The sequence below is a fragment of the Nelusetta ayraudi genome, unplaced genomic scaffold, assembly GCF_046127955.1.
Source record: "Nelusetta ayraudi isolate G7.1 ecotype Tasmania unplaced genomic scaffold, CSIRO-AGI_Nayr_v1 ptg000017l, whole genome shotgun sequence".
Taxonomy (NCBI): domain Eukaryota; kingdom Metazoa; phylum Chordata; class Actinopteri; order Tetraodontiformes; family Monacanthidae; genus Nelusetta; species Nelusetta ayraudi.
In genome coordinates this window covers 5,241,729-5,254,747 of record NW_027466067.1, presented here as the reverse complement: position 1 = coordinate 5,254,747, position 13,019 = coordinate 5,241,729, and the positions used below count along the sequence as shown (strand labels likewise).

At 46.0% G+C, this 13,019-nt stretch overlaps 1 protein-coding gene across 5 annotated transcripts; it reads left to right on the top strand.

The window, feature by feature from the left end:
* Window positions 1-22: 22 nt before the first annotated feature.
* mybphb (myosin binding protein Hb) lies at window positions 23-9,005 on the top strand. 5 transcript variants are annotated; one of them, XM_076024947.1, is made up of 15 exons: window positions 23-310; window positions 1,127-1,186; window positions 1,486-1,554; window positions 1,834-1,902; window positions 2,173-2,232; window positions 2,403-2,537; window positions 3,175-3,342; window positions 5,294-5,382; window positions 5,479-5,674; window positions 5,775-5,914; window positions 6,065-6,224; window positions 6,864-7,000; window positions 8,055-8,241; window positions 8,345-8,397; window positions 8,984-9,005. In XM_076024947.1, the coding sequence occupies exons 1-14, from the start codon at window positions 85-87 to the stop codon at window positions 8,374-8,376; spliced, it is 1,728 nt and encodes a 575-aa protein (XP_075881062.1). In that variant the 5' UTR covers window positions 23-84; the 3' UTR covers window positions 8,377-8,397; window positions 8,984-9,005. The 5 variants fall into 5 exon arrangements, with proteins under 5 accessions (XP_075881062.1, XP_075881063.1, XP_075881064.1 ...); XM_076024948.1 differs by lacking the exon at window positions 1,127-1,186; XM_076024949.1 differs by lacking the exon at window positions 1,486-1,554.
* The last annotated feature ends 4,014 nt before the right edge of the window (window positions 9,006-13,019 follow it).

Here is a 13,019-nt window from a genome sequence, read left to right as displayed (position 1 = left end):
CCCCCACAGCACCAGTGGCATTGGATCCACTGCTTTTTTTTTTCTGAGGACTGTAGCTTTGGGGAAGTAGCTGTAACCTCCATCATGCCGTCCAAGCCTGCCCCAATCAAGAAGGCGGCCAAGAAAGAACCAGCCAAGAAGGAGGAGAAGGCTGCGGAACCCGCTCCGGAACCGGCTCCCGAGGCCGCTCCCGCCGAGGCCGCCCCGGCTGAAGCCGCACCTGCTGAGGTAGCCCCGCCCGTCGAGGGCGAAGCTGCTCCGGCCCCAGCTGAGGGTGAAGCCGCACCTGCCGAGGCGCCCCCAGCAGACGGTAACGCGCCGAGCCCGTCACCGCTCCGTTCGGTCCGCCTTGGCTCATTTTTCTTTTCCAGTAGCCGAGCAACGTGCGTAAAGCTTTTACGCACAGCGCGCTCTGCTCCATGAAGGCTGAAGCGCAGTCACCGAGTTGCATACTTCCTGCTTTTTAATAGTCTATTGCAATTTCAGCGCCGTTCACGAGTTGATGTTTTGTTTGTCCACACCCTGCCCTTTGTGACGTCAGCTGCTCCTGACGTTTATTTTATTTTTATTATTATTATTTTTTGCATCCTTAATATTGGACGCCAGTTGAGCCATCATTTATCATTAATTTTAAGGCACGATATGATAATGATGATAAACACAATCTATTTTAATTCTAATATTTAACTCTGCACCCAGCTGTCTGCGAAGGTTCTCAGTCATCTTGGTCATCTTAAAGTAGAAGGGTTAAAGTTGGGCCAACTGAACTTGTTCTTGTGATCTTGAAGATTTTTCGCCTTTCATCCAAAAGAGGAAACGTCAGAACTGAAGAAGCCTTTCGGACGAGAGGCAAAACGTCTTCAAGATCGCAAGAACAAGTCCAGTTGCCCCAACTTTAACCCTTCTGCTCCAACAATGACAGCTCAAACTTCAACTGTTTCCACCAAAAGAGGCTTGACTGCACTTTTAGTCAAGTGGCGCCTGACTCACCCTGCCTTTCTCTGCTCAGTTTAACATTTCCTTTCCATTCATCCGTAGATGTAACCATTCTGGCGAACATTTTGAAAATGCACCTGACAATTTTCAAAATGGTGTTGCACTGATCTCCTCTAACCCCTAATATCAGCTGCCGCTCCTGCCGCTGAAGAGACGCCAGCTGCTGTTGCTGCTGAGGCCCCAGCTGACGGTAAACCAGGCTACTAGTGTATTAACAAAAAAAAAGGATTGGCATGTTCATGTTGACATACACCAGTGAACCAATGCGATGCTAAGCAGTTTAAAATCTCCTGTTGCTAAAGTGGGATCACCTGCAGAGGATTTTAAAACACACCCATGTTTATTCTAGACTCTAACGATAAGGCTAACATTTAACACCTTGCAACATTTGAGCTCAGCCCAACACACTCTCTCTCACTCACACACACACACACACACACGATCCTCTTTCCAATGCACTAAACATTAATATCTAACATCCAATAACAGCTGCCGCCGCTGCTCCTGCTGCTGTCGAAGCTGCTCCCGCTGCTGACTCCGAAGCCGCCCCCGCTGATGGTAAAGAAACCCGCTGATTCAGAGCATGTTCGCCGCGCTCCCTCGTCATGCCGTAGCTGACATGACGAGGTCACGGTTGACAATAAATGGATAAAGTGGGATCACCTGCAGAGGATTTTAAAACACACCCGTGTTTATTCTAGACCCGAACGATAAGGCTAACATTTAACACCTTGCAACATTTGAGCTCAGCCCAACACTCTCTCTCTCACTCACACACACACAGACACGATCCTCTTTCCAATGCACTAAACATTAATATCTAACATCCAATAACAGCTGCCGCCGCTGCTCCTGCTGCAGACGAAGCTGCTCCCGCTGCTGACTCCGAAGCCGCCCCCGCTGATGGTAAAGAAACCCGCTGATTCAGAGCATGTTCGCCGCTCTCCCTCGTCATGCCATAGCTGACACGACGAGGTCACGGTTGACACTAAATGGATAAAGAGTTATTAGAGTTGTGAATCCTATGGGCTCCCAGTAGGGGAGGCAGAGAGCCGTGAGTCACAAAGCTGTTTTTATTTTGTTTTATTTTTATTTATTTATTTTTGACTTTGGTGCTGCAGCACTGCTCTGCTCAGCCAGTGGTAATAACATTTGCAAATGCCTGTTTAACATCAGCTGAAGCTGCTGCGCCCGAGGAGCCTAAGCCACCCACGCCACCGCCACCTCCACCCAAAGGTAAAGAATTTTAAAGAGGAACGAAAAAAATAGCCTCCTGGTTTTATTTATTTTTTTGTTACTGTTTGATTAAAGGAGTCTTAAACTCGTAAAAGAAATCTCCTGCATCAGTTTTTTTTTCCACGCATATTTTTTTGTCCAAACTTGACTGACTGTTTGGCGCCTTGCAGAGCCCACCAGCGCTCCTCTGGACCTGTTCATTGAGGATAAAAATGACACTTCGGTCACCATCATCTGGAGCCAGCCAGAGGTTGTTGGGGATTCCGGTCTGGACGGATACACCATTGAAATCTGCAAGGATGGAAGTAAGTCCTGCCCTGCTCCTGACCAGGTGCTGACTCTTGGCACGAGCCACCAACAGGGGTCAGAGTATTAATACACCTGAATGTCCTACATGTGAAAAACATTCAAGTCTGATTTATTTATTTGTTTATTTCGTTTTAATCTCAGATGTGACTTATAGCAGCGCCTCCTTGTTGCTCTGTTATCTATGTTTGTGTACACAGAGTCTTTCAATGCAAAGACACTAAAGAACTTGTTAAATTGCTCTTTAATGTGGGTCAGCCAGTATCGGTTGCAGCTGTTCCTTAAGTGTCACTGCTGGAGTTGTATCATGAGCTACCTAACCTCGCCCTACATGGAAAGAGGCATTTCAGGGCCTGACGGGCTCCTACGGAGGTCCGGCTGCTTTTAGATCTCCAGCCTGAAGCTAATATCAGCAGCGTTTTAATGCAGGCTTGATTTAGCAGGCAGGGCCATGCTGATTCCCACAGAGCGACAATGTCACAGGCCATTAAAACAAAGTGTTCCCTCAGCAGAATTCAAAACGTTGGTGCTGAACGAAAAGCATAATGCTATTTTAAATGTGCATGAATTAGATGTTGTTCTCAGTCCTATCATTTCTAGCGTGAACCTTTAATTCGGTGTGATTCGTTCCACCAGCCGAGGACTGGAAGGCGGTCAACGAGGAGCTGCAGAAGTCCTGCCGCTATGTCATCAAGAACCAGACCACCGGTGACCGCCTGAAGATCCGCGTGGTGGCTGTCAATGCGGGCGGCCGCAGCCCTCCTGTCGCCCTCCCCGAGGCTGTGCTGGTCAAGGAGGTGGCTGGTAAGAAGTGTTCAACACAGCCAGATAGGCACAGGATTGAAGAAAGGGTTTACATTTTTCATATGTTTTTTTTTTAAATCTTTATTTCAATAGATAAAACAATTAAAACAAATATATATATTTACATTAACACATCTGCATAAAGCTCCCTTTAAAGGCACTATGAATACAAGTAACATTTGTTATTTTTTTAAATTCTGAAAATCCTTGTTAAAAACTCAAACTGTCTGTCACTATTTTGTCTTAAAGTAAAAAAAACAAACATTTAAAATTGTTTTCTTGAAAATGTACTATGAAACTCTGTAACTATACTGTGATAATTACATAATATTGACCTAACTGGGTAGACAAAGTGAAGTGATTGTTGTGACAAAGTCCTGCTTTCTTCACTCAATGGAACTGAAAACTTGGAAGTGTTTAGGGGATGAAATTATCAGAGGTCAAAGAGCGGTGCTGTCAAATGAATCTAATTCATATATCCTAATGTTGCACACGTGGGCAAGACAGGACTCCAGCTCGTCGCTCAACTCGACCTCCAATGGACGGGTTTAAATTTAATTGCTTGGATCTGAAACAAGGTTATTAGAGGAGTACACTTTGACTCCGCTTGGCTGCCTCTTTACAGACACTTTTATTGCCGGGCAGAGGTAGTTGTAGAGTGCAGGAGTCAAGCCGAACCATCTCAGCTATGTTTTCCTCTCAGCTGTCCCGCCGGCACACAGCCGCAGTGTTAACAGCGCAAAAACTGCCGTCTTCTCGCTCGTTTCCGCTTTTAGCTCAAACAACCAACTGATTTTCCGCCTAGCGATAACTACCCACTTGTTTAGCAGTTCGCTTACACCGTACCCAGGCTGTAGAGCTCACCGTCTTAGCCTTGGGCCGTGCATTCGAGGTGATTTGTGCTAAATTGACGAGGACAAGGCTTTAATTTTAGGAGCAGTGTTGGCTCGGCTAGCAAGTCACTGATATGCGGAATGGAGAGCTGGACAGGAGGGGCCAAGCAACTCGATCCCGGCCTGGGCGGTGGTATTCCGATATCCACGTCCATGCTTCACTGTCAGGGTCGCCGTAGTGGTGGTGGGTGGGTGTGGCGGGGGGAAAGAGGGGGCTCCGCATTTAGAAAGTACTTATGAATTGTTTCCGACAAAAAGGCGTCAATGCTCTGGAAAAATCGCTGGGATATTGGTGCATTTAGTGCCAAGCTCTCTCAGGGTGATGGTCCTCCTCCTCATAATCCCCCCTCCTTTTTTTCTCTTTTTCCTCCCCTGCAAGACCGATTTGACAAATGATCTGAGGGGCTGGCAGGTGGGAGTAGCGCGGGGGGGCTGAATTCCAGCAAGTCCCACCATTTGCGTACATGACACTTGCCGAGGCTCGCTGTTTATTTTGGAACATGCCTCAGTCTTTGCAGGCGCAATGTCCATTAAGCCTCTCCTCCACTAGACAAAGTGATAAGACCCTCAGTATGCGCCGTATTTGTGCTGATACGTACTGAATCTTCGCAGGTCTACCAATCTCAACGGTCTATCTCTCTCTTGCGCACACCAATTGCAGTCAAAAGTGTTTTTGACAAACTTCTTGTCCGATTTGCAGCCGCTAACACCCGGGCTAATGAGTCGTGGAGGTGATACACTGCACTACGCCTGCTTTATTTAGAGACCTGACAAATGTTGCTTGCAAGGACTCAGCAGGCTGCGCACCAAATCACTGTTGCAAATTAGGCTTCTGAGACGCCCCTTGAGCCCTGTCAACCATTCCGACATGTGACAAACTAGCCTAAGGATTTTCTCATTGTGTTGATCTGGCAGCCATTTTACAGGGAAGCTGAGTTTAGGCCACATATGTCTTGAAATCAAGCTAAAGATCGAATAGATGCTAGCTAGCCAGCTAGCTAGACAGATGTCTTTTCAGATTGAATTGGATTTGTGAAACATTTTTTCTTTCCCTCCAGATCGCCCCAAGGTCCGCCTGCCTCGTTTCCTCAGGCAGAGGTACGTGGCCAACGTCGGAGCTAAGATTAACCTGACCATCCCCTTCACGGTGAGCTTCAATTGCCCCCAAAAAATACATATATATTTTAAATTTTTGTGAATTTTTTTAATATCATTCCCTGTCTTCCCGATGTCTGTGACTCAGGGCAAACCCAAACCCGCCGTCAGCTGGTTAAAGAACGGACAGCCCTTGGACACCAAGAGGGTGAACATCCGCAGCTCGGACAGAGACAGCATCCTGTTCATCCGTGCGGCCGACAGAGAGGACTCTGGAGAGTACGAAATGTGCGTGAAGGTGGACGACTTTGAGGACAAGGCGATAGTCACCCTGCAGATTGTCGGTGAGCATTTAAGTCTTGAGCTCCGCACACGTGAGAGAGCAGTGTGTTTTTTGGGGGGTGAAAGGCGACAAACGATTTTGGTACCTTGGTGCTTTTGCAGAGCTGCCCGGTCCTCCCGCCAGCGTGAAGATCGTGGACACCTGGGGCTTCAACGTTGCCCTGGAGTGGACCGCTCCCTCGGACAACGGAAACACAGAGATCACAGGCTACACGGTGCAGAAGGCTGACAAAAAGACTGGAGTAAGTTTGCAGAATGACGCAAGATCACATGTTGTTGTTGTTGTTGTTGTTGTTGTTGTTGTTGTTGTTGTTGTTGTTGTTGTTGTTGGTGGTGGTGGTGGTGGTGGTTGTGGCGGTGCTACCTTCTAGTAACTGAGTTTTTCCCCGTAGGACTGGTACACTGAGCTGGAGCATTACCATAGACTGAATGCCACCATCTCTGATCTTATCATGGGCAACACATACAAGTTCAGGGTGTATGCTGAGAACAAGTGTGGCATTAGCGAGGATGCCACTGTTACCAAGGAGGAGGCCAAGATCCTTAAGACAGGTACACCTTCTGTGTTTGTCCTGTAGCAGCTGCCCCCACAGAAGTGTCCCCTGCTCTCAAAAATGCCTGAATGGTATGGGCAAAATTAAAAGTGCATATCTCGTGCAAAAACTTTAACTCTGGATCAGGGACATATTTCTAGGTCTGCTTGGACAATGGGGCTTCTCAAAGAGACCTTGGACTTCTGTGCTGTATGGCTACAAAAATATAGTGCTTGCTGTAGTTTCACCAGCTGACTTAATGTCGAGAAGCCCAAATCCCAGTCTTGCAGGGGTCCAGACTGATCATATTGGGCACTGTGATGTGTGTCAATGTGGATGTATAACGGTTGGGGTGACTGTCCTCTTTAAAACATCTCATTGCAGTCCTTATCTCAGAAAGATACATTTTTGGTGGGAAAAATGGTTAGAAAAAAAATCAATTTTATTGAGAATCTGAGAATTTAATGTTTGAATTTCCAAAGAAAAGCAGACCCCCTGATCTAATTTATTTTGAAATGACCTGATTCAAGTTTCTAACCTTGAAATTAGCCAAAAAGTAACAGTTGAATCCGGTCATGATGGGTTTTGCATAAATCCCAGAGGAGATTTTTTTTATGTTTTTGATTTTAACACTTGTGTTTCTCCCTGTGTCCGCCAGGTATTGATTACAAACCTCTCGAGTACCTGGAGCACGACTTCAGCGAGGCACCCAAGTTCACCACCTCTCTGAATGACAGATCCACCACCGTGGGCTACAGCACCAAGCTGCTGTGCTCCGTCAGGGGATCCCCAAAAGTAGAGTAACAGTTTCATTCATTCAACCAACTTATCGACCAAAACTGAGTAGCTAACTATTTACTTGTGCATATCTAAAGGCATGAAGACATAAACGTCTGCAGTGCGTTCTGGTCTAAAGGAATAGCAGGAAAAGAATATGCTTTTATTTTTTTATTTTTTTTATTTATTTCTTTTTGTTTGTATGTCTTTGATCATGTTTGACATTTTTGATATCTAAACTAGATTGTATGGTTAAAAAAAGCACAGTAGGATAAGCACCTGAGGTAACACTGAACATCTTCAGTGAAGCAAGAAACAACAAACACAGTTTTTGCACTAGAGAGTAGAGCAGACAGTGTGCATGACTGCGGTCAGGCCTTTCGCGACTCGCTGCCAGCCGACGCTCAGATATTTTGAGTTTTTAATGGAAACAAATGGGGATGAAATTAGATGATGCAGTCTGAGACCTTTTAATTAAACGTTTTGGGAGATGGTTTAGGATTATGCAACAGCCGTGAGCCGCAAAACCTCTGTCGGAGCAGGCAGCATTTGCTGTGATGCACAACTGATACTGCACTCTTCAGACACCGCCTGATTAATCTGCAGAACCGATGTTTGATCGTGCTTACCAGCAGCTTGGCTCAGCTTGGTGTATTGTATCTTCATCTGGCCCGGCAACCGTGACTCTCACCTTCCATTTGGCCTCATAATCCCACCTGTTTTCCAGTAGCTCTTGATGAAAAGGTTGGATGCGGTGTTATGTTCTTTAAAACGACGGAGCTGCAGAGGTGGCCGTGAGGGTCAAAGGTCAGCAGGGAAGCAGGGCCGCAGGCACGATATTCTCAGAAGGGGCCCCCAGGAGGTCTTCACCCAGTCAGCGCTATTAAAGTTCCCACAGTGAGGGGGGGCGGGGGGAGGGGGGGGCGGCTGTGTGTTCATTTCAATCAAAGTCTTTTTTTTCCCCTTCCTCTTGCCAAGTAGTACCAAACCCAAATAGAAATACCTCAACTGCTTTCCGAGGCCATTCCTTCATTCAAAGATCAAGTTATTATTTTTTTCCCTCTCACCACAGCCCAGGGTTCAGTGGATGAAGAACCAGATGATTATTGGAGAAGACCCCAAGTTCAGGCAGATCTGCGTTCAGGGTATCTGCTCCCTGGAGATCCGTAGGCCCGGTAACTTTGACGGCGGCGTGTACTCCTGCAAAGCCATCAACAATCACGGAGAAGCAACCGTCAGCTGCAAGCTGGAAGTCAAACGTAAGTGTGTTAAAAGGCCAAAAGCAAAAGTGGTCCCTTCTTTGGATCAGTAAGTCTGAATTTTAGCATCTTGAATGCTCATCATTGTCTCTCTGTGTCACAGAGCCAGTAGTCGCAGATGCAGAGAAGAAATAGGTCGACTTCAAATTCTCACAGGTCAGAAATTATTGTGATTTGACTTCATTTCTCCTTGTGCTTTTATCAGCATTGTTTGTGAAGTAAAATGATGAAAGTCGTTAACCTGGATATGCTTGATAGTTGAGCTGTCTAGCAAGTCCTGAGGTGACACTCTGTGCCTGCTGAGTGACTCGCTCTCCATACATGGTGGGCACTAATCTGGGAAAAGATGGCCCCTGCCACCAAAAGAGTCTGAGAGGGGGCCACCATAAATTAAAGCTGTGATGGTCCCCGTCATGTAACTCAGTTCAGTGCCTTCATCACATTTCCCAGACTCAGCAGGATGCCCGAGAACGCCAATGTACACTGTATTTATTTGTAGGTTAATCTCCAGGTTAATCTCATGTTAATGCAGGTTAATCTACCCTTGCAAAACTGTGTTTGTTAACAAAATGCAAACTAAAGCCTAATTATTATTTAACTATTATTTAATTAAAGCCAGAAATATATTCATACATGGGTATTTGTGAGTATTTGCTGGGTTTTTGTGTTGCTGCCGTCTAAAACTAAAGACTTCCCTTTAACACCTGTTGTTATCTGTTTGACTGCTGCAGTCCTAAATTAGGAGCTAAAGGAATGAAGCCTTTTGCAGCATAAGGTGAGTGACACTTTTAGCCGTTCCAAAAATGTCTCCTACAGCCCTGGGTGCTTATGGCTATTTTATTTGTGCAATTGTTGTTTTGTCTCGACAGGAAGGTGCTGGATTCCTGGAAAAAAAAAATAAAAAAAGGAAAACATGTACATATGGCCGTGCTAACCAAGGGCCGTCGTTGCCTGTGGCCTCTTGCAGTGTTTCCATGTGTGTGAGATGAACTCCTGATACCACTCTCTGCTCTTTCCCATTCACTACATCCTGCTCAGTCTGTATCCATGTCCACCGTCAGCTGTTGCCCACTGACTCTTGTCTATGGTAATTAAATGCAAGCACGTCTTAAGTGTTGTTCCCCAGCTCCACTTTGCCATTAGGGCAGGCCAATGGTTTTCACGTCAAAAGTCTTCTGTTATTCATTGGAGAACTACATCTAACATCTACATGTGTATATTAATAAATCATTATATTTCTGGTTTTGCTTTTTTTTCCACCCCCAACGCTGTGTCTTCTTTACACTGAAATACTGCAACTGCAACAGCTTTCCCCCGTACACCAGGTTTTATGGTCAAGCTAACTCATAGAATGTTGCAAAATAATAACAAGTATGTGAATAATAAGATAGATAGAGAGATAGACACTTTATTGAAAGAATCAAAACACTCAAACACATTCGCAAAAATGCTAATCAAATAAAGATACGATTAGTATTTATTTGGTAAATAAAAAAAAAACGACTCACCTTTTTATGCCTTTGAGGCGGATCATGAAGTCAGAAATTAATTAAGCATAATATTCAACCACTAAAACTCTGGAATGAATGTAGATGGCTACAATTGTGTAATTCAGCAACATTGTTTGTTTTTTGTAAAGTAAATCATTTGGAGATCACTTTAACCATTGCTGTTAAATTAGGACACGTGTGGCATAAACCTTACATTAAATGGTGGTCCAATAAAATCGGTGAGTACTGTATAAATCATATAAAGATATACAAAATCACATGTTTAGTTGGTTTAAAATTCACATATAAATATCAAAACTTTATTTTGGTTATTAAAAAACAAACTTGAATATATTGTTGATTAAAAAAACGTGTGGGGCAAATCATTCCGTCACACCCTGAACTATTTATTTCTGACATGGCTAATAGGTTTCGCTGTGGTGTCCCTATGCTTCCCTTGTCTTCAAAACCGATTCAATCATTCAGCTGCTGCCTCTTTTGTCAGCAACGCAATCCGTTTAGCTCTTCTCTAGGACCCAAGAGAACATTGCAATCAGTCAGCAGCTCCGTAGTACCGCGTTGCCAGCCTCTAATGGCGGAGCCATGTAAGTATGTGGACTTTTGAAGTTACTGGCATAGTGCTACGGGGGTCAGGCCGCTTCACATATCCAGGTTGCAGAGGCACATTAGTTCACACGGAGGCCGACAGAATTAGCGGCCGTGCTTCCATCTCTGGCAGGTTATTTTTGGCAGTGGAAACGAAAACACGACCAGGTTTTTATTTCGCTGTAATATTCAACATTTCCGACCAGCTCAGGTTCTGTTCCGGAAAGAAAGTGAAGGATTGTCTCGATTTCAGTCTTTGAGTGTGCCGGCCTCTGCTGGCGTTATTCGGTAATGACGCCCGTGAGGCCAAGGCAGAGGGTGGAGCTTAGAGAATGCGTATACGTTTAAAAACATTTGTTTATTGCCTCAACGCGTTATACCCGTCCGTGCTTTAATCGTTCTCAATGACCTGTGTCTTTTCCCTCCTGTAAACCTCCTGCGCCAATGTCGTGCAGCTCTCACTTCCGGACTAGGAGCAACAGAGCTGGCCTCAGTCCTACTTCCTGCTGCTTCCCTCGGTGCTCCAACAGGGTCATGGAGCGGGAGAGTTCCAGCCCTATTTTAGGTCCTGCACCGAGAGCAGCGACTCACCTCAGATGAGAACCGAATATCTGCTGTGCACCGAGCCCTCCCACATTGCTGCAACATTCCAATTTAAGTCAGGTTCCTCGGGTTTGGCGCCGACAAATCCTGCAATTTAGTGAGAGTGAAGCGCAGGGGCGGCGCTAGCGATTTTGGACTCGGTGACGATAATGAGTTTGCCCCTAATACATGGTGTGTTTTTTTTCTTTACTTCAAGTGAGCATTTTGAAACAAGCTATTTAATTGATTTTATTCTTTACGCGATAGTTATTTTTAAAAATGAATTACAAAAACAAAAAAAGTACCCAGAGGCATAGCTACGTGGTGGGCAGTGGTGATCGTGACTACTCCACAGTGGAGGGGATAATTAGATAGATATATCTCATGTATAGTAGCCTACCTGTACCTGTATATAATGTTTAATAATGCCGTCTTAATGGTTTCCTCTGGGGCTTATAGGCCGCCTCCCACCCTAACGGTGCCCCTGGTGGAGCGCCTAAACTTTTTAAATGTTGTGTACTGCATATGAACTCATTAATCTTCCCTGCTTCTTCCGCTGCTTACGTGCACACCTCCCACTTCTGGACTTCTTCCTCCTCGTGTCACCCCCCACAGTTTATTGCCACGGCTGTACCAGCGGAGTATCTTCAAAAATGAAATCCAGGCAGCAGCCTCCCTATTTGATGAGAAAACAGGGGTGAATGGAGAAGATAGTGAGGTTGGGGGGTGAATGGAGAAGGTACTGCGGGGGTGGGGGTGGGGAGTAATGCAGCCGCTGTGACTCATCTGACTGGCCGAGCTAATCATCTGTAATGCACCGAGCGCCGCCTACAGTCGCTGCGAAGCCAAGGGTAACGACAAAGGCGATGAGATGACTCGTCCTTCTCGAAGGCGAGCACGTTTGGTCAGGAGGGCTTTTTTTGGCACCATTCCCTGAAGGCTTTTAATATGTGTAATGGTGAAACTGGCACCCGGGCCACACAGCTAAATCAGCCAATCGACTCCCAGAGGACGCTTTTGATACAATTTGAAAGCAGCAAACAGTCGAATTGTAATATCTGAGTGGTGTTCTGGCCCCGCTGAGGCTCCGTCACGTTGCTTTCCACCAGTCTTTTAAGAGTTTTCTGTTTGTTTTTCAAATCGCTTGAAATTCTCTCTGCAGCCATCGGGTTTCCCGCTGTCACCAAGCAAAGCAGACGGACACTGACTGAGTCTCCCAGGAGGAAGCCTGCGGTGGTGCCGCGGTCCAGCTCGGTCTTTCGCGCTCAGGTAGTTTATTGATCCCAAGCGTGTTGAAGGAGACTTCATGAAGTCGATCCAATTAGATGCAAAGCCCTGAAATTAGGAGGCGGATCAAAGGCCTTTTCTGTTTAATTCGAGGGGAAACAAGCAATGGGAGAAGCTTAAAAAATATTTTGTTTAGGTCTGTTAGGTTTTCTGCAACACAGCTTGACTTTGCCGTTGTTGTTTTTTTCCTTCCTGTTTTTGATTAATCAGACAACCGTGCAGCTCTCTTCTCTAATGAGGCCGCTGCAGCGGCAGCAGCAGTCTCTGTCATCCCTCCTCACTGCACTCTTTAATCATTAATGACCATCATGTCAGGGGCGTGTATAAGAAAAGAGAGTTTGCAGGTTTGACCTCCTCCTCTTCCTCCTCCTCCTCCTGCTGCTGCTGTTGCTGCTGCTCGGACCATTCTAGTAGCAACTTTGCGTCCGTCTCCAATCTGCCTGAATACTGCAGCAAAAATAAATAAACAAATAAATAAATAAAAGCAGAACCGGTAACCCTCCCACTCCCTCCGGCCTCATCCATCCATCCATCGGTCCTCCTCCTCTTCTTCCTCCTCCTCTCCCTCCACCTCCTTCCTCCTCTCCCTCCACCTCCTTCCTCCTCTGCCTCCACCTCCTCCTCCTCCTCACACCTCAGCGCACTCGGCTTCCTTGCAGCGCTGAGCGAGGAAAAAAAAAAAAAAAAGCAACGCTCATCGATTCTCCTGCTCTCGCGTCTCCCTCTTTTCCTCCCTCCATCCGTCCCTCTCCTCCCTGCCTCTCATCCTCCTCCTCCTCCTCCACCTCCTCCTTCTGCTGCGTCTAATTCTCA

Coding starts and splice junctions, on each gene's coding strand:
- mybphb (XM_076024947.1), top strand. CDS start 85: ATGCCGTCCAAGCCTGCCCCAATCAAGAAGGCGGCCAAGAAAGAACCA. Junction 2,233..2,402: donor ACCGCCACCTCCACCCAAAG/GTAAAGAATTTT, acceptor GGCGCCTTGCAG/AGCCCACCAGCGCTCCTCTG. Junction 5,915..6,064: donor AGGCTGACAAAAAGACTGGA/GTAAGTTTGCAG, acceptor TTTTCCCCGTAG/GACTGGTACACTGAGCTGGA.